We start from the raw sequence: 21,096 nt of genomic DNA, 5'->3' as shown, positions 1-21,096 counted from the left end.
ATTGAATATAGGAAAAAAATTAAGAATATATATAAATAAATTAAAAATGGATTACATGTATGACATAAAATGTAAAATAATTATATATATATAAGGAATCAAATTAAAAACATTAAAGACTAAATCAATATTATTTGGTTGTAAATGAATCTATTTTTGAGAATTTTAATGTACAAGGACCACTGAGATCTGTAAAATAATTCTGATACTTTCACACTAAAAACATTCACTTAAGACTTTAATAAATTAAAAGAACTCTGACATTACAAACACTAAAAAAATTTCATTTCATAACTTTTTACAATAGTATAATAATATTTTACATATCTATGTCATGATGAAAATTTACAAACCATTAAAGTCAAATTTTTTAAAATAAAACAAGGTTAAATACACAGATCTCAGTGGTCCCAGTACATTAAAATTTTCAAAAATAGATTCCTTTACAACCAAATAATATTGATTTAGTATTTAATATTTTACATTCAGATTAACTCCTTTACGTATTTTAAATTAAAAATATTATTATAGTATTATATAGAAATAGTATTTGGTGAGTTTATTTCACAGAATGTGTTAAATGGGCATGTGATTACGTGAGTAAGGGTGGGTGGTACTGTTGCCTGTCATATTCCATGATTTTTGTTTTAACATCAAAACAAGTATTTGGGGGTTAAAGTTGCTTTCATTTCCAAAACTATTGTACCTTCTTCTTTATAAGCTAAATTGTTTTATGCTAAACAATGCAAATTCAAAGGTTTTGAGGTAATTAATGAAGATGGCTCCTTCATCATGCCACTTTACCAATATCTATGAGCTTCAAATGAAAGTCACTTCTTCTCAAAACCTTTCACATTCAAAATTCAAACTGATGTCTTATTCAACCACCCATAACCAAACATGTCCAAATTTTCTGTTAATTATGAAAATAACTAAAATTTTAAAAAACTACAGAATAAGTAAATAGTAATAATATGAACAAGTCATATAAAAAATATAAAAAATGAAGTCGTATTATATCATTTAAATTATAATCACTATCTTTCACTCCACACTTTCATACATTATTCTCTTTATTACGCATGTCACATTTCATAATTTTTAATTAAATATGTTTTTCCTGTGAATATGATTTTACCTATATGTTTTTAAGTCATTGCTGATTTAAGGCTGAAAATCAAATATATTAATTAATACAATTAGATAAAAAAAAAACCTATTTCAAATTAAGATGATTAAATTTTTACATTTGATACAAACTTATACTGATCATCCTTAAAATTATGTGAAATGACACAACCATTTTTCATGTTAAAAATTTTAAGGTCACCTTTCCTATAGGAATATACATCGTTTTGAATACGAGGTCTTTAAACAATTAATAGAGATAAATATAGGACAGAAAAAAAAAAATATTTGTATAATTTTACAGAACTTTTAGAATGATTAATATAACATGCGCATAGTTTTTGTATATAATAATTTAGAATTAAATAATAAGTAAAACATTCCACTCTATCAGTAATTAAATTCATTAAACAGACGTGAGTGCGTATAATCAATATTTCCATTAATTAGCAAGGCATTTGCTGTTTTCTCTTTTCTCTCAATCTTATTTTTTTATACAATCATTTTACAATCATTAATATTATTATTTTAATATTTTTCATATATTTAATTATAAATTTATCTTTTATTTTATATATATGTATATATATATATATTTATATCTAAATCCATCACATAAAAATTATATACACTAGTTATCAAAATATCATTTCTCTTTACCAATAATGTAATATATATTAAAAAAATGTTTCTTTGAGATTTTCTAATACTTTCACTTTACAACTCATTTCATAAATAAAATCCTATATTTAATTAATAAAAATAAATATAAAAAGAAATATTTTGAATTAAAAAAATAAAGATGAACTTATATCATGGTACCCTACACCGAATATAATTGGGGTATGTAGGCACAGAAAGAAGAGAAAAAAATAAATGAGTCATAAACTTACCCTTCCCTTAAAAAAGGAATATTTTATGAAGTACCTAAGCTAGATCACGTGCAAGACTTAGCAAGGTACGAAACTAGGTGCTTATTATTAAATTAAAGGACGCTTGGCCTTAAAGTTTAACAAGGTCTTCGTGGACAATTATTTATTAGTTTAGGATCAGAAATTAATTTAATTTTTTTAAAACCCTAACAAGACGTGTATCCCTAAATCTTGATTGTTTTTGGATCAAATCTGTGAATAAGTAAACTATGGGAAGAGTTTAGGTTAGACGAGTTTAGGGTTGAGATGTTTATTGAGTTGAGTTACTCAATCCAATTTAATCTAATTTAATCAAATATTGTTTTTTAATATATATTAAAAATAACTAAAAAGTTATTTCTAATTACACGAGAAACTAAAACGTTTATTTTTAAATAAATAAATATTTTATTAAATAAGTCAATGTAGGCGGCGGCATAGTCTATAAGGTTATTATTCAATATTTGAAAACATGGGTTCAAACATAAAGCAACTTTCCGTCACAAAACCAACCAGCAACAACTTTTGATAAGTTTAATAAAACGTACAAAGTACAACCATAAATAAGACATATATATATCTTTTGTTCTCAAAATAGTTTTATAATTAATTATAGAGATATGATTAAGTTTGCAAGTTAAAAATTATTTTCAAATATATAAATAATTTATTTTTTAAAAGTATTAAATATTTTAATTAATTAATAAAAATATAAAAAATTATATAAAATACAAATCTATCTAAATATTTCGGTTTATAAAATTATAAAAATTAATATTTCATTTCGACTACTAATTAACATTTTTATTTGGATTATTAGTCAATTTAAAAAATTTGAAAACCGAAAATAATTTTTTTTTTGACATGAGGTGATTTAACCTTTTAGCAATTAAGTGTATTTAGTCAGTTTAATCAAACAAAACTTACCACCTAATTAATACTGAATGGTCAATAAATACTGATTTTCATATATAAATTTATAACCAATTATTTTCATATTGATATGGATGAGTGATATCTAATATTAATATTAATTTTCGAAATATTATATGTGTGGTAGTTCATTACGTTAATGATAAATAGTTGGATAAAAGATTATCAAAAGAGGAGTTTTTAGTAGTGAAGTAAAAGAAAAAAAAACTATAAGTGTATCCAGCTAATACCAATTGTATAAATTGTTTTTATCTTATGTAAAACACATTAAAAATTAAAAGACGTTTAAAGTATGATGATAATATTTTGCTCTATCCAAAACTTAAACGAAGTCACTGTATAATCGTATTTTTTAAATAAAAAACAATATAATTGTTCATTTGATTTAATTAAAATTATTTAATTAAGTTTAGTATATTTTATATAAAAAATATAAAGTTGGGTTGTTATAGAAAAAGTTAGAAGTTAGTTGGGTTTAGTTTTCAAAAACTTACGGTTGAATTTTGTCCTACTATCTTTTCTTTAAAAATAAGTCGTTTAATGATAAAATCTATTTAATAATAAGATCTATTCACTGTTTTTTATCGACACTATATACTCACTAAATGCGTTTATTATTGTATGTGTTTCATATCTTCTTTTATTCACAATTTATTTATCTCTCCTTATGTATTATTTTGTGTTCAATAGACTAATGTTGAACTAGTTTCTATAAATTTGCATTAGATATTCAATTATGATCTATTAAGGATGAGTAGGTGGTTATCTATGATCAAGAACCTTTCTTTTGTTGTAAAGAAAATCTTTAAGGGAATGTTCAAGAAGATCGCCAACACAATCACGATTGAGAACTTTACGAAAAATAATAACTTTGGTCTGCGATGCATCAAGATGTTTTTTGTTGTTGAAAGAACATGACTTTTAATCACTCATTTCTAGTATAACGATACATATCTTTTAGCTTTTTTAGATTCATTTTTTCTTGTTTTGGATGCTTATCTCAGACTAAATGGAGGCCCAAAGTTGACCTAAATTTTGAAGCACAATTATGTCTAAAAAATCCAAAAAAAAAATCATAAACAAATTTGTACACCTAGACAATTTTTACAACACTAAGAATAAGAAGAAATTTCTATTATTCTACTCTACAAAGTAGTAGTCTTTTTCCTTGAAGTGTTATTTTCTTTTATCGTCTTAGCCATAAACCTTGTTATCATGTTATTTGTTAGTTAGTTACTTGAGGAGCTCAACATTAACATTATCTTGGTTAAGCAAGTATTGGAGTTATATATTTTTTTTTTCTTGCATAAAGTCTCAAAATTCTTATATTTTTTCTCAATCTTTTGAGTTTTTACAAAGAATTTTTGCTTCCTTTAGCTTGCGGCTCGATTAAAAAAGGCAATTCCATTTTTCACCTCTTCTTCAAAGTCAAATGGTAATTGTCTCCTATCATGGTTGAAATCTTATAAATCATGTTATTAAACTCATTTTGTCTTGATGAATTTTGATTACTGTGTTAAGAGGAGTGAAATAGAGAAGTAATTTAAACTCATTGATAACATTGTTGAGCTCCAAAGTCAGTTTAGATTGCTTGGGTTCTTTAATAGCAGCCCGATAACGGGTGATCTGATAAGACCAATAAACTTTCATTAGGATAAATTATAAATGACTCTGATACCGTATCAAGAAGTGGACTTTAAGCATAACTCAATCTTATGAAACCAACTCATAAGATGAGGTTTATATATTATGAAAACTCTTTATTTATAGTACACATGCAAATCTCCAACAATAAAAACAATAAAATAATTTTGTTAATGTTACTTGATTTGGACATGGTTGAATTTTAAAATGGCCATATGCATGTTTCAATTATCGAGCCCATTTTAGATGAGTTAAAGAATTAGCAAAAGCAAAAAAAGTACAAGGAAAGGCAGGTAAAGTTTTTTAACAATATTTTTCTAAATTGATTTTTCTCTGGGGATTTTGAATTTTGAAAGAACTTCGATTCTTTTCAATTTTTTCCAAAGAGAAAAAGTTGTAAGTTTTCCTGTTTCGTAAATACTTAAGAGGTTATGACATTTTTTATAAAAAAAAGTTCTCTAACTTAGTAATTTGAGAGCAGTGAGACATTGTACCTTTCCCTAATTTTGCTTTGTATTCTGCACAGTTAATTAATAACGAAGTAGTTAGTCTAAAAATTGTAGATAATATATCTTAGTAATGTGAAAAGAACTAATTATCCCACAATAGAAGAAGTCTTGAATGCAAACTTAAAAGAAAATGGATAAACTTTCATCTTCTTTTTTGGGAGAACAACATTGGGCTATGCTTAGAGAGTACTTTCAGTCTTGAAACAACCCATTATGTGTTAGAAATCAAAATATGTTAGAAATATCAATTCAATTATTTATGGCAAGTTCTTCCTTCACCATATCAATTTCAACATACACCCTATCATCTTTCAAAAGTTTCAAAAGTATATTCTATTCTAGATTTAAAAATTCAGAATTTAAGAAAATATAATTAAAAAATCAAAATTTTGTTTTAAAAATTCGAAATGCAAAAATACATTCTAGAAAAGAAAACTTGGAACACAAAATTTGAAAATATATTCTGAAATCTATTCTGGAAATCCAAATCCAGAAATAAAATTTCAAAATACAAAATCTGAAAATGTATTTCAATTTTTTTTTTTCGAAATTCAAAAATGTGTTTCAGAAATCTAAATCTAAAATATTTCCAAAAGAAAGAATTTCAGAAGTATTTTTTATCCATACTCACTTTCATTTAAAGTTATTTTCGTTATTTCGTAGGATATTTTTATATTTTAATGACATGCAGATTGAAATTGAAATGATGCAGTTAGAATTTTCCATTAGTTATACAATCAAAATATAATATAATAGATGCAAACATTACTTTAAAAATTGATTTTATAGAATTTAATTAGGCACAAAATCGGCTTATGGTATAAAGTTTATCTCAATAATTTTTATTAGGTGTATCATTTTATTTATTATCCAATCTTTTTGACTATTTGCAAATATTTTATTTATGTTTCAGATGTTCGCTTGTCGATTTAAAAAATATATTAAAAATTTCATATCGATTAAGTATATTAAATTAAACATAACCTCAAAGTTCTAAAAAAATGTGACATAGAGGGAATAAGAGAAGAAGAAAAATTGTTTCAGCATACCAGTGTTGTAGATTTTTCGGTATGCTAAAGTTACTCATTTCTAATGTTTAGCAGCAATATGAAAAGGTATTTTAAAGTTGCATTTTATTATGGTATGAAACTTCACACCTTCAGGTGCCAAATTTCTCATAACAAATTACATTAGAGTAAGTGTGCGTGATTCAAAACTCTGCAAGTGAAGAACGAAGCAATGTATTGGGCAATGTTAGTAGTATCAGCAAAAAATGTTAAACACAATACAACAGCATTCGGGTCAGCAGAACTTTTGAAAATGGGAGTAAATAATTTATACAATAATACACCACAAGAGATGAAAAGGAATTCCTCAGCAGATTGCAGCAGTTAAGTGCATCATGGCTGGTATGCTAGCATCCTCTTCTCATTTCTATGGCACCATTGTTCAACATCTCACATCTCATACTTCCCCACTTTCTATTAGCCTTGTGCACGTTTTCCTTCAGCCAAACTCACACGCATAGCCCGTCCTTCTAGTTCCTGTGGTGCACAATTTAAATAGAATCAATAAGCAAAATAACATTGATTTTGTGTATCTTATGTACCAAGTTCATATGTTAAGAAAAAATCTATACGTGTTGTTGAATAAAGATAAGAACATTTCATAGCATACAAATAGTTGCAAACCTTGTCTTATAAGCTGGTTTGATAAACCTTGAGTTAGAAGTTAATAAATGTAAATAATTTTACATTATGAGTCAATCACAAGCCAACCTACACAATGAGTTTGGTAACTTCTATAATAATTAGTCATATTAATGATGGTTTGTGTTTGAATGACCTTGTAAAACTGTTTTACTGGTTTTACTGAGTGCATGACCACAGAACTCTAACTTACTAGTCTTTAGATACACCCTTTATAGTGTCTTTTGTATTGGCAATACAAAAAATGTATGCTTTCACAATAAAAATCTCTCTATTGTATCCCTTAACCTCTGAACATGGAACATAAGAAAGAAAAAACTTAGATGTAGTTGCTCAAATGTTGTGTTTTAGGTGTTATTATTCCTGATGACCTATGTTGATCTTACTTGTATTATGTGGATTACAAGGAAAAATTTCAATTCTGATTGAAAAAAATAGCACTAAAATCACTTCTGTCTAATGTTTTGTCTATAGAAAAGCCATAAAATAGTTCTGAGTTTACGAATGCACAACCAGTACAAGAGTGAAGAAACGGGGAGTAAAATACCACATCATTCAAGGCTCCAAGGGCAGCTTCCATCTCTTCTTTTGTTGAAAAGCAAACAAAGCCATAGCCACGTGACCTTCCAGTTTCTCCATCATATAGGACCCTAGCTCCAACCACTGTTCCATATTCTTGAAAGGCTTGTGTCAAAATCTCATTAGTTACTGACCATGACAGATTCCCAACAAAGAGCTTATGTTCAGTTTCAGGGTACAAGGGTTCTTTTGCTTTTGGTTTGTTAGAGAAGTTCACCCTCAAGGTTCTGCCCAGGTATTCCTGAGAAGTTACATTCACACAATTCAGCATGCAAAAGGGTACGACCAGAACAAACCAATTGAACATAGCATGTGAGCTAATGCTTCAGAAAGAGCAGTAATCCTTACTTTTCCGTCAAGATTTTCTATTACTGCATTACAGTCTTCAATGCAACTCATTGTCACAAATGCAAAGCCTCTACTTTTTCCAGTGTCCCTGTCGTAAAGAACCTAAATATATATGTATATACATAAATCATCATCATCACTGAATCGTTACATGCAAGTTGGATGAATGAGTTGCAAGTTTGAGGGATGTATGCTACCAATGAATTGCTCTATGAAGTGACAACATACAACCAATTATGGAGGATTCTCATTTGGCTTTTCTTCTTTTACATCACTAAGATTTCTCTTGCTCTTGCAAATATCTTATCCATAAAAATGATCAAAACTTCAGTTCAAAAACACCCTGCCTAAATTGCAAATTTAGTTGCATGATTACATGTTTCACTTATCATTATTATGCACATGCTACACATTATAAGAATGGAGTGCAAATTTGATTAATAGAAGCTCACAGGAAAAAAAATGACCTAATAGATAAGGAGAATGAGACTGGTGAGACAAATAATTATTCAGAAACTGGAAATATCCACCAGATGAAGGAAAATCAAGACAGAACACTGTGAAGGCTTATCTAGAGCAGGGAGGAGAGGACAAGAACTTAAATTTTAAATCAAGAGTTATATAATAGATTAACACATTAATGAATTTAATGAATAGTAATTTAAATCAAAGAAATTTATAAATTTACTCCCAGTATATACAATCATATGGATCTCATGCATCCAATTTCAAGCTGCAGAATTTGCTCAGGCAGATAAAATTTTGAAAGTGTAAGAACAAGTATATAGTTTATGCCCTCTTTACTCTATCTTGCAATCATAGTGTAAATTTGCTGACAAATATAATAGACATCTTTAAAATCAATGGATAGCATAAATACCTCAATTAGTTCTGCACTACCATAGTCCTGAATTAGCCCTGCAAGTTTGGCACTATCAACACTATAAGGCAAATTCCCAAAATAAAGCTTGGTGCTAGCAAAGGATTCATCTGAGTCTTGTTCTGCCACCACTTCCTCCCCTTCATTCTCCTCCACTTTCTCTTCTTCAACCAAACCAGCATCATCCACAACAACCACCTCTTCTTGTGCAACAGCAGCAGAAATTCTAGGCCCCCACAACCTATGCGATGTGGTACCTCCGATGGACAAAGGTTCCACCACCAAGTGTGACACAGGTGCAAAGATACGGTTTGACAGCATTGCTGTCATAAGGGGATCCATCATGGAGCAGTGCTTGGAACGAAGACATTTGACACTGTTAATGGAAGAAGAAAACAATGAAGCTATGCCTGCAGCAGTAGCAGCCATGTTGTGATGATGAAACTCAAAAATGTTACATTAAAAGATGATTATTTGAGTGTTTATGACATGATGAGAGAGAAAAGGTGGATGGTGTGTGCATTGTGGTTATGCTTGCGTGGCATGATTGTGTCCACTGTCTAGTGTTGTAGGTAAGAATGGGATATGTGAAGATAAGATGAGTTCATATCCAATAGCATATGCCCAGATGTATATTTTCTGTGTGAAAGATTATTTTTCTTTCTATAAGATCAAATGTGTATAACTTGCTATATGCCTCTTATTTTAACTACAATATTTTGACTTCCTTGTATTTTCATTTGGAAAATATTCATTTCACAATTGCACACTAAAAAAATACTAATTTATAACTATGATACAACACAACAATGTAATTTCAAAATTATTATATCTTTTTACATAAGTTTACATTTAAAAAAATATATTTCTTTCAATATTTATAATATAAATGCAAGAATGTCAACATATCATAACTAGTTCATTTTAAAGATTCTCATAGATAACTTATCCATTTGTTCATTTTATTTTATTCTGGAATATTCATCTGTTATGGTAGATATTTTAAATGTATGGTAGATATTGTTGTTGTGTGGAATTAGAGAAAATTAAAAATAATTTGTATTGTTAGTTTATTAGTTTTAAGGTCAGGGTGAGAACTTTCAAAATCAGTGTGTGCTTCAAATTAAATATTAAACTCTAAATTCTAAATTTTAAATTTTAAATCCTAAATTCTAAATATTAAATTACTTTTACCTAATCAGATTTATTAATAATTATTTTTATTATATTAGACTTATTATTATATGTTATTATCCACTTTTCACCTATGATATATTTACATAGGCATATCATTCCAATTATTACTACTATTAGAATTGAATTCACCATTATGTTACTTAATAGCTTTGATCAATTGAATGAAGCATAAAGAGTGCAATTATAAAAAAGTGCATATATTTTTTTTTCTTCCGCATTATTTACAAAGATCCAAAAGTTTACAAGTATAAGTATTAACTAGAGGGTTTTTTACATCAGTCATTTTCTATATTCGCGTATTACTATTTCCAAATTAATTTTCTTTATTCACATAATGATATTATTATTATTAAATTTTTACGTTGGAGAGTTTTTATACATAGAGTAATTTCACAATCACCTAGCAACAAAGTGAAAAAATAATTGAAGTTTACTTTACTCAAATTTGGGCTTATTTACAAATAATAGACGAATTTTCACAACAACTCAACAAACTCCAAAGAATACATGATTAATACTATAGTAAACACTAAATTTTAAATGATTGACATATTAGTTTATGACAACCATCAAATACTGAAAACAATCAATAATAATGGTTATTTTCACATGAAGCATATTGTTGAATCATATCATATGTTAAAAAAAATGTTCAAAAAAAAAAACATCTTACTAAACATATCAAACTTCCAAGAAAAGGAATCCAAACAATAACACACATTCTTTTTCTCAACCAAAAAATTCACTTCCCATCTTGAACTTATTTCAATTAATGTTTAGGTTTTCTTGTAAATCAAAAGGAAACATGAAAAAACATTTTGAAAGCAATTTTAGCACATTAAATAACAAAAACACCAAATCTTCATCCAAGTTGAGGAAAACTTTATCAAGTCTTCATCTTCAAAGAGGTTGGAGGCATAAAATCCTATCTTTAAATCTATCACATGAAGGTTGTAACTAGAACATGTCTCCCCATCTTTGAAAGGCATCCCATATATATGTCTTTACACCTTTCAAAGGTCATCTATGTGTAAAACTAAGATTAGAAAATTAACTTTGCATTAAACATAAAATTATTAACATATCAAGTATAATTGTTAGCTTAATCATCATCATTAGGCTTGCGTTCAAACTAAATGTAATCATTATTTTTTGTGTTTCATACTTAAAATTTATCTTGTGTTAACCTTACTTGAAACACACTTGGAATTTCTTAAAAATATTGACCCAATGAACCACAAAGAATACAACTTTCACTAGATTTTTAAAAAATTATTATTATTATTGAAATTGTATTAAAAAATACAATTTTTTCTTTTAGAAAATTAAAAAATTAAATTTTTCTATAAGCACAATTTGTTTATTTTTTTAACTTATTCAATTATTCTCTTTTTTGTAATTTTTAAAAAAATCACTAGTTGGAAACGTCTTATTACTCCAAATCATGTAGTTATTTTTGTTTATGTGTGTGTATATAATTTTATCCTTCATAAAAGTTACTTCTATTTTTGAAAATCTTCACGAACAAGCTTTTCAAATTTTTTAGAACATGATTCCCAAAAAAATAATTTTTGGAATACACTTTTTTGAAGACATGAATCCGAAACAAACTTTCTAGATAGAATTTCTAAGGCAATTTCTCCCTGCACCATATAATGCACCCAATGCAAAATTTAAAACCTAACATTGGTCTTAATTTCATTTTTCTTACAGAGTCGATGCACAAATTCGAAATTGATTTTTATATATTTTGGATTTTGAAATCTGAAAGGTCATTTTTGTATTTCATTTAAATTTCTGAATAGTCATATCTGGAAGTGAGTTATGAGTTCCAGATTTTCATATACAGAATGGTGTGATGTAAATGGTGTTGATGATTGAGATCCAGAACTCATTTATGTTTGCTTACGGATCTTAACATCCGAAAGGTCATTTATGTTATCCTGATAAACTTTCGGATGATAAAATCTAGAAATGACATATTAGTTCCAAATTTGTATATCCAGAATTTTGTAATTTGACTCATGGACATGAATATCTGAAAAACAAAAACTTTAAATAATTAAGAACAAAACCAACATTTCACATAATCAGCCCTTTTCTAAAACAAACTTTTTAGAACATACATAATATACCTTTCTGAACAAGGTTTCCAAAAAACATGAAATGCGTCCAAAATCATATATGATAACTTTTTTTTCTGAATGAACTCTCTCTCCTTTTTCTTCCTGAGAGTGCAGACATCGTGCAGCAACATTGACAAAAGTGGTATGGTACACTGAGGTAGGGTATTTTTATATTGTTTTGTAAGTATGGGAATGCAGCTAGTAATAATGGGGTGCAAGAAGAAAAAACTTAAACATGGGGTGCAAGAAGAAAAAATTTAAAAGAACATACTTCGGGTAAAAACCGAAAAGAATATAATTCGGGTAAAAAAACCCAGAATCTAAAACCCTGTCAGTCACAGTTCTACCTCATTTGGCGCAGAGCCAGAGCCGATTACGGTTACTTCCGCCGTTTCTCGACGGTGGTGCGGCTGCGCTCGATGGACGGAGGTGACTGGCTCTAATTCTTCGAGTGGTGGGGCTCCGACCTCAGCGACGTTCACATCGTTCTCTGATCAACTTCCGGCTAGGGAAACGGCGTTGTTTCCGTCGTTGCGTATCCCCCTTAAAGTCCCTATCAATTACTGTTCTACCTCATGTGGTGCAGAGCCAGAGCCGGTTACGGTTACATCCGCCGTATCTCAACGGTAGTGCGGCGGCGCTCGGAGGACGAAGGTGACTGGCTCTACTCCTCCGAGTGGTGGGGTTCCGACTCCGACGACGGTCACACCGTTCTTCGATCAACTTCCGGCAAGGGAAACGGCGTCGTTTCCGTCGTTGCGCATCACTCTTCAAGACCCGTTAGTTTCCTCCCTTTCTCGACGTTTTTGTTTCCTTCAGGTTCTGTTTGCACGAAGCAATTTATGAGTTTCCAAATGAACTTAAAATTTCAGACACTAAAGTACTTACACTTCATTTGATTTCATTTTACTGTGTGACAAATTGTTCGATTTTATGTTTCGTTTTTTAAAAACACGGTCTTTTCAAGTTTTTTCTTTTTCTTTTCAGAACCCATTTGCATTTTTTGCAAGATTTTGACGATGAAATTTTGGGTGTTTGCATGGTTTCTAGAGCAGAATGCATTGGTCAGGAATGGAAAGATGGCTGCAGAAAAGGTGTGAGGAGGTGCATCCTGGATATGGGGATGGAGGGAAACTGAGGATACTTGGATACCAATGGAGGGTGCTTCGTTTCAATGACGTTACTCGCCAGAGCACGGCAAAAGTGATGGCAACTTACCGCGAAAACATGCCAGGAGTTGTCTACCTCATGCAGCAACCACGTTGTTTGGCTGTTCCATGTATATTTCCTAACCATTTAAAATGTGAATAGAAATGTGTGGTGGAGTTATGTCTCCTAGGGTTGGTTAGTTTGGTGTTTCAACGAGTGAAGTTTTACTTGAAAAACTTTATGTATGGAAACTTGTAGGGATAGTGTTTGTTTTTAGTTAGTGATTGCTATTATGTAATGTTGTAAGATTGTTAAGATTAGAGCTTCTGCTAACCTGCTAGAAGTGATACCTGTTCGATGATATATGTAATTAAATTAACTATTAATTTGAGCATCTTTGCTTGATTTGGGATGGATTTTGAGAACAAAAATAAGCTTTTTGTTATGCTTGATCATTGAATTCAAACAAAGAGGTCTTCTTCTGATAGCCTATTTTGTTGGGTCAAGGTCTTTGCACGGGATTGAAACCACCTATCCTCTTTGTATGTTCCCTTCTCTGTTTGTCCCATTAAAAGTGAAAGATAATACAAAATAAAAAATCTCCTATGTAAGGGTAGTTTCCTTGGTATTTTGTATTTGCGGTTAATTTGGAGGCTCCCCGCATGCCATTTGACGACAATTGCTTTGTTGGCTGCCTAGTTAAATCTTGAGCATATTGCTAACATTTTGCACTCTTAGGTAACTTATTTGTTTTATTACTCCTTAAAAATATTTGTTTTGTGCTCACCACCACTCCTTTACTTTGGACCATTTACACTGGTTGCTATGACATTGTGGATTTGAATTTTGATATTCTTATTTTGGCCACGGTCATGATTATAGTATTTATTAATGAAGTTCTTGGGGTAATTTTTGGTCATGATTCTTGATATGTAATTTTCGGAACATATCTATCCTTAATACGATTTTCAGTTCATGTTCAATTAATTCCAGGTATATATTTTTATTTGTTTAATGCCATCTTGCAGATGTGAAAAGTATGATATCAGCTGGGTTGACTACTATAGCCTCATGTAATTTTGATATTATCAGTGCACTACAAGGAAAGAAAAATATGCACATTTTATGCATTGGACATGGTGGAGGAAGTTTACCACTGTTTTTGGCAAGTCAAATCCAAGGTGAAAATAGTTCTACCTTTATGGGTTTTTTCTGGTTTTAACTGGTAGCTTGAAACATCCATATTAAAAGTTATTATTTTTTAGTGGAAAAATGAAAAAAATATCCATCATGGAAATGTATTATTTTGTTTCTTGTTATAGACATACTCATATCTTGCACTAGGGATAAGGCATCGAACCTTGGACATTGTTATTGTCACTGGCAACCAGCTGTAATGTCAACAGATATGAACCGAACCAAGATATTCATATGACTTGTGCCCTGATTTACGTGGATACATATTAACACGGACCATCATCAATTTATTCCTTTCTCCATCCCCTTTATGCATAGTCTAGTTCTTGGTCTGGAGATGCTTAGTGACATAAAGCATGCTACTTCTACTCCATTCTTTTTTTTATGATGTAGATTTTGGGATTTGTTAATGATTTTCTCCCTTGTTCACTTGACAAATTTATTTTTGCAATTAATCCTCATACACCTTGCTTAATTTTCTGTGCACTTTCCAGGTGCCATTGTTCATATAGTTGAAATTGATCCCCTTGTTATCTCAGCCTCAATTCGAGCTATGGGTTTCCCAGCTTGCTCACTCAAGACACAATCAGGTGACCAGGATGTTTCGAAACCTGAAACCATTGATGAAATTATGTGGAAAGGCACCCATGAAAGGATTTGCCTCTACGAAGCAGATGCTGAGGAATTTGTCGTTAATAGCACAAATATATATGATATGATCTTTGTTGATGCTTATGATGGTGATGATATATTTCCCCACAAGTTATGGCGCCCAGATTCAACATTCCTTAAAGCCCTGAGTAATCGACTCCATCCCAAACATGGCACTGTTGTGGTGAACCTGCATTCTGACTCTGATGTCTTGAATCTTGATACTGTTCCATCGGCACTTGAGCAGATTTTACCAATGGGAAAGTATGTATCTCAAGTTTGCGGAGCATACAAAGATTTGCTTGTAGGAAAAGGAGGTTCTGGTCTTGCTTTTACTGTTGCAGTTCCTTGGGTGTGTAATACTTCCCTGGTTGTGTGTAGAGGTTTTGATAAAGACAGCGAGTATTTTAACAGGGATTTTGTGATTAACACCCTCATTACCAAGTCCCTTGAACTGGAATATGTTATGGACTTGCCATTCTCATGCTTGGAATACTTAAAAAGAGGTTTTATTCTTGTCTAGTTTATCACAATCTTGTTGGTCGTCTACATTCAGCAAATTCTTAGCCAGTCTCTATTACTATATGAAACATGTTCTCTACTATGATCTGGTATTAATGGATAAACATAGTACCACTGGGTTCACTTGACGAAAGGAGTTCAGTGGCAATTTTTGGATAATGTTTTGAAAGACTAAACGTAGCAGTATGTTTTTGTTTTCTATTCTTTTCTCTTTAACAAAATTTCTTTTAACATCAAAAGAAAAAGGACATCACTTTGGAAACTTCCAAACCTACTGACTCAAAGGTTTCGTAGAGTGTTTGTAGTTTTTTGCTTGGGTTTCATCTGAAGCTAATGTAGGGACAGATGTAATAATGCATGGATACCAACTTAAACCATGTCCTAAATTTCATATAAAAAGAATAAATAAAAATATCTAAAAAATTCAATATTCCAAAATTTTCACATACTGCTATATCTAGATCTATATTCTAGATTGAATAATTCACAATAAAGCTTCAAATTACATAATTCTAAATATAACTCTAAACAATATAATTATTCTACATTTTATACTCTAATAGAGTTATAGATTGTATAATTCAAAAATATAATTTCTTGTTACATAATCCAAGTTATGGATTAAATTCAGAAATATTCAAATTAATATAATTTTGAATTGGTTATGTAGATATTATCTAGAATATTTTAGTTATTTAGTCGTTTTCTATATTATTAGAATTGTAGAAGAAAATATCCGGGGTGAAAGAAGAATGTGAACAGTAGAAGGAACATACATGAATGTAACATTTACTCAACTTATGCCTACCCTTTCTGCCTTTGTCTCGTGTATATATATATTCTTTGCAAATGCTTTTCAAAAGTCCCGTACTATCTCATTTTAACTCACTCAATAACCCTTCATTTCCACCATTTTCTTGTTTACAAAACTTGTATCAACTTTCATCACAAATCAATCAATAAAATACACATAATTTTCTTTACAAGTATAATCTCTCATAAAAAGGAGGACAATTTTGTCAATTTGTAATAGAAAACAGCAATGCCCCTAGTATTCAAAACTCTTAATGTACTTCCAGATTTACCATATGGAAACAAATGAGAGCTAAATGTACTTGCAGATTAACATTGAGCTGAATTATTATCCATTGAACGTGTTGTAGTCATGATACATAAACAGTACAATGTGAAAAAATGATCCTCCTTGGTTGAATACTAAAGATATGATTGAAAGTTAGAATAATGACGTACTCTAGACATAGTGTGAATTATGAGGCTTCATTTGTCAAAATAGAAAAATGCTTCAAAAAAAAGTAAGTGACAAGGAAGCATGATGAACGCACATGTTTGTGACGGAAGAGGTTAAGGGTTTTACAATGTGTATGAACAGTTACTAAAGCAGTGACACACCACCTGAAACAATTATTAAAGAAGGAGCCAAAATGACCGGTGAAGTCATGAGCTAGAGATAATCACATTCACACCGAAAAGCTAGGATAAACAAGATGGGATAATACAAGATAGTAGAACAAAAAAATCAAAAATACAAAAAAAATTGAATGCCACTATCTACTGTTCATTACGGGATTGCAAATTGAAGCACGTACACTTATCTTTTATGGCTTCACCCTCACTTCCAAACTCTTTAAATCTGTACTCTTCCTGCTTAAATGAAGAAGGCACCTTTCCCTCACTGTAGCATTGGTTACACACACTAAAATGAGATTTTATCTCCTTAAACCGAGAACCAATAACTGGGTAGCGGCAAACCGAGCAGACGGAGTTACCATGCCGGTTTCTATCCCCTGTCTCAAGCTTTGCTAGAGTAGGCATGATACCAAAACCCCAATCTGGATCATCAAACATTACAAGAAACTCGGAGAAAGACACCATTGAAGTGTCTGAGTCTCCACGAACTTCCATTAATTCACTAACTCCTTGGCTAGGAAGATATATGGCCCTTAACAGTTTGATGTATGCAGTGGCATCAACTTTCCTAATATTAGCACCATCTTCATTCATAGGACGCCACAAAAGGGCATCGAAGGCAACCCTTTTGCGTCTATCCGGAGGACCACCACAAATAGGAGCAAGAATTGCATAGAACATTCCCAGGTCTAGCCTGCCTGAACCATTTTCATCTAAAACAGAAAGAATCCTCTCATTTATGGCTTTCACAGCCCCTTGAAAAGTCTCTGGCTTCAGAAAACTCAGTAATCTGTGAAGGATTTCTTCCAAATTCGGCTTCCGGATGGACTTTTCAGGAACTCCACTACCAGAATAGGATACTGCCACATCACGTTCACTCATCTCCTTCTTCAAAAGCTCTACACTGCAACGGCTCAACCTAGTAACCCTCTGAAGCGCTCTGATTTGCAGAGCAGTGGCTAGCTCTTGCCTCCCAGTAGTCCGCTCTCCAACTACCTTAAACTTGGATGCTTCAACTATAACAAAAGAAGCCTCCCCGGGAACACCTCCATTACTAGCTTTGGTTTTCTTTTTCTGCAGCTGCTTCAAATGGGATATTGCATCATGCAACTCAACCCTATTCGTCATTTTCAACGCTTCCTTCAAAGCTTTTTTGGCCTCTTCAGTCTCTCCAGCTCCCAGCAGTGACACCGCCTTGTTCAGCTGTGCTCGCCAATGATTCGGCCACACAGCCAATACTCTAGTATACATCTCAGATGCCCTCTGAAACCTACCCAGGTCCATATAAAGCCCGCCTAAATTATAAAGCGCATCCACATGACCAGGCTTCAAATCAATAGCCTTCTGAAACACCTCAATTGCCCTCTCATCCTCACCCATGGCATGTAAAGCCGAGGCCAAATCGCAATGCGCGTCAGCATAATCCGGCTTCATGAAAATTGCCTCCTCCAACGCCTTCACTGCCGCTCTATACTCCCCCACGCCAAAAAGTGCACTACCTAAGAGCTTCAGAGCTCTAAAATGTGTGGGACAAAGAATCGCTGCCTCCCTATAATACTCACAGGCACTCAAAACCATCCCTTCACCCTCAAGAGCGATGCCAAGGTTCACATAAATCTGGGGGAGCAAGTAAGCCCATTGGTTGCCACCAGCCTCAGCCGACTCAAGAGCCAAGAGAAACTCCTCCTTGGCATCCTTGTACCTGCCAAGAACATACAAACAATTCCCAGCTCTAAAATGAGGCCTCACATCCACAGGTTGCAACTCACAAGCCCTCTTGAAACTAACTAATGACTCCTTAAACAACTGATGCTCATACAAAACTCTCCCAATTGCCATGTGTCCATCAAATGCCTCTTCTCTTGACCTAGCACCATCAGCCCTCCCTCTCAACCCTCCCAATTCCTTCAAAAACACTGCATAATCATGCCCTGACTCCTCCCAAAACACTCTCTTCTCCGAAATCTCGGCCGAGGGCCCCAATTCGCGCGACCACCCGGCATCTGAATATGCGTCGAAGTTGTCATTCTTCAATTTCCCACCTTCTTTGGACTGCTTCATCTTCAGCCTCTTCACAAGAAGCTCCAAATCATCCACAATCTTCCAGGTCTCGTCAAACACGATCCCGTGGTTTGGCGACACCGCCCAGGCCGCCGTCCGCTGCTTCTTCTGTGTCTCCACCGCGATTCTCTCGTCGACGATCGACGAGGATGATGCCTCAGACGCTGCAAGGGGCTCCTTCACGGCGTCTGCGACGAGGTCAAGGCCAAGCGCGTCGAAATCACGGTCGACGTCGCCGGCACCGTCGTCGTACGTGCGCAACAGACCCTCGTACGTGAGACCCTTGTCGCCATCGATGAATTCGCCGTAGGTCCGAAACACCTCGTCAAGGATCGCGTTGAGTTGTTCGTCGCTGAATTTCACCCTAGGGTTCACTGCACCCACTAGCGACGCCATTTCCTCGCGGTTGAGACCCCCATCACGGTTCGCGTCGAATTGGTTGAAAATTCGCCTGACCTTCTCCGATCTGGTGCCCCTCGTCGCCATTTTCGGAGTCAAAATCGAAGCTTGGTGGCGGCAGGTGTGATGGGTCGGTGCCGGTGAGGTTGTATTTAAGAAAATTAAAATAGAATAAAATAAAACAAAAACAAAACCTAATTTTTTTTATAAGGGCTTGAAATTGGAACCCCAATGAGTTGTTTTGGGGTCATTAGGATTTGGGATTGGAGTCAGAAGGCGTTACTTGTGGTTGATGATAATGATGATAGGTTGTTGGTTGTGTTGTGGGGTTGGGGTTACCAGTCAGAGGGACCATTTCAAAGGGGGCATGATTTTTCAATTTGGAACCCTAATTTTTTGTTTCAAATCTTTTGTTGAGATTTGGGGTTCTGCTAGGGTAGGACTTGATTATTGGTGATGATGATGATGATGGATGGAGGAGTGTGTGGGTTGAAGCAAAAGGGATGAATGATGGGACCAATTCTAAAGGCAGTGATTTTTTTAGGGTTTGAAAATTGAAACCCTAATTTGCTTTTTGATATCATTAGGTGTTGATTTGGGATTTAGCTTCCACCCATTAGCTGTGTTTATGGTTATTTTGGCTTTTGATTTGTCAATTTGGACTCAAGCTGTAAAGGGGGTGATTATTGAAGAAGAAACACAACTCTCTCACTTTCTCTATTTCAATCTTAATTCTTTTTTTCTTTTTTTAGTTCTTATGATGTGAGTATATTGGTAGGTCTTATTTAGTTATTTTAAGTTAAATAATGATGATTATGGGTAGGTAATGAATAAATACTACATCTGTCAACCAAACTTTCCTCTAAATTATTTATTTTATGCCAATCATTGCATTATTTCAATTAATGGGTTTTATTCTATAGAATATATAGAATATAAAGGTAATAGCTTTTGTCATTGTATGCAGAAAAGTTATTTATTGTTCTTTAAACTGCTTAATTTTATAATCAAAACTTATGTCTCATTCATAAATGACTGCATAACCCTCATTGTTCATAATTTATTAAGGTCAAATAACATTTCAAACGATAAATGTTAGAAAGAAAAATATAATAATAAATAAATGATGGGTTAAATCATTTTTTATTTTTATAATTAAACAAACTTTATCGTTTAGTCATGGATCACGACAACATGGTATGTTAAACCTTCAACTTTTATAATTCTATAAATAATTCTATTTAAATACCTTAATCGTTTATTATTCTTTACAATTTATTGAGTAGAAATTTCTTTCTTTATCCAAATTATCTTGTACTTAAATTAGTTTGTTAATAGAGATTTTTATATTTATTTCAAATCATTTTGTTTCTTTTTTTGCATTTCTGTCAAAGTGTATAAAGGGAAGGATAATTACAAATGATTTCTTTATGATGTTTACATAATTGAATTGGCTTTTGATAGTATAATAGATTCTTTTGAAGGTATTTTATATTAAAGTGGGCAAACAGAAAAATTAAGAAAATAAAGAAGTTATTTGTAACAACTTTAGATGGATCTCGAAACCGATGTAGTATAATATTAAAAACCAATATTTATTATTATTATTATTATATATATATACATACAATTTTTTATATCACATTAAATAATTAATAGTTGATTTTTTCTACATAACTTTATACATATTATATTCACACTAAATTTAATTCATAAATATAAATC

The 21,096-nt window shown here is 32.0% G+C and overlaps 3 protein-coding genes across 4 annotated transcripts; 1 reads left to right on the top strand and 2 right to left on the bottom strand.

Annotated features, from left to right (window-relative positions):
• Positions 1-6,350: 6,350 nt before the first annotated feature.
• LOC137830368 (28 kDa ribonucleoprotein, chloroplastic) lies at positions 6,351-9,204 on the bottom strand. Its single transcript, XM_068637658.1, has 4 exons — positions 8,642-9,204; positions 7,762-7,863; positions 7,382-7,654; positions 6,351-6,669 (listed from the first exon to the last, which is right to left on the bottom strand). The coding sequence occupies exons 1-4, from the start codon at positions 9,068-9,070 to the stop codon at positions 6,610-6,612; spliced, it is 864 nt and encodes a 287-aa protein (XP_068493759.1). The 5' UTR covers positions 9,071-9,204; the 3' UTR covers positions 6,351-6,609.
• Positions 9,205-12,286: 3,082 nt separating this feature from the next.
• LOC137830367 (uncharacterized) lies at positions 12,287-15,494 on the top strand. Of its 2 annotated transcripts, none has more exons than XM_068637656.1 (4): positions 12,287-12,743; positions 13,015-13,243; positions 14,142-14,294; positions 14,805-15,494. In XM_068637656.1, the coding sequence occupies exons 1-4, from the start codon at positions 12,540-12,542 to the stop codon at positions 15,482-15,484; spliced, it is 1,266 nt and encodes a 421-aa protein (XP_068493757.1). In that variant the 5' UTR covers positions 12,287-12,539; the 3' UTR covers positions 15,485-15,494. The 2 variants fall into 2 exon arrangements, with proteins under 2 accessions (XP_068493757.1, XP_068493758.1); XM_068637657.1 differs by having other exon boundaries at positions 12,295-12,743; positions 13,020-13,243.
• Positions 15,495-16,926: 1,432 nt separating this feature from the next.
• On the bottom strand, positions 16,927-20,125 carry LOC137830366 (uncharacterized TPR repeat-containing protein At1g05150-like). Its single transcript, XM_068637654.1, has one exon. The coding sequence runs from the start codon at positions 19,456-19,458 to the stop codon at positions 17,053-17,055; it is 2,406 nt and encodes an 801-aa protein (XP_068493755.1). The 5' UTR covers positions 19,459-20,125; the 3' UTR covers positions 16,927-17,052.
• Positions 20,126-21,096: the final 971 nt, after the last annotated feature.

The sequence above is a fragment of the Phaseolus vulgaris genome, chromosome 7 (assembly GCF_000499845.2).
Source record: "Phaseolus vulgaris cultivar G19833 chromosome 7, P. vulgaris v2.0, whole genome shotgun sequence".
Classification (NCBI taxonomy): Eukaryota; Viridiplantae; Streptophyta; class Magnoliopsida; order Fabales; family Fabaceae; genus Phaseolus; species Phaseolus vulgaris.
The sequence above is the reverse complement of the archived record's forward strand: the minus strand, read 5'-3'. Positions and strand labels throughout refer to the sequence as shown.

What these genes read in the sequence shown, in the direction of transcription:
- LOC137830366 (XM_068637654.1), bottom strand. Translation starts at nt 19,458, where the DNA reads ATGGCGACGAGGGGCACCAGATCGGAGAAGGTCAGGCGAATTTTCAAC.
- LOC137830367 (XM_068637656.1), top strand. Translation starts at nt 12,540, where the DNA reads ATGTGGTGCAGAGCCAGAGCCGGTTACGGTTACATCCGCCGTATCTCA. An exon ending in ACGTTGTTTGGCTGTTCCAT is followed by an intron (nt 13,244 to 14,141) that starts GTATATTTCCTA and finishes GCCATCTTGCAG; the next exon opens with ATGTGAAAAGTATGATATCA. An exon ending in TTTGGCAAGTCAAATCCAAG is followed by an intron (nt 14,295 to 14,804) that starts GTGAAAATAGTT and finishes TGCACTTTCCAG; the next exon opens with GTGCCATTGTTCATATAGTT.
- LOC137830368 (XM_068637658.1), bottom strand. Translation starts at nt 9,070, where the DNA reads ATGGCTGCTACTGCTGCAGGCATAGCTTCATTGTTTTCTTCTTCCATT. An exon ending in TAGAAAATCTTGACGGAAAA is followed by an intron (nt 7,655 to 7,761) that starts GTAAGGATTACT and finishes GTAACTTCTCAG; the next exon opens with GAATACCTGGGCAGAACCTT. An exon ending in TTGGAGCCTTGAATGATGTG is followed by an intron (nt 6,670 to 7,381) that starts GTATTTTACTCC and finishes TGTGCACCACAG; the next exon opens with GAACTAGAAGGACGGGCTAT.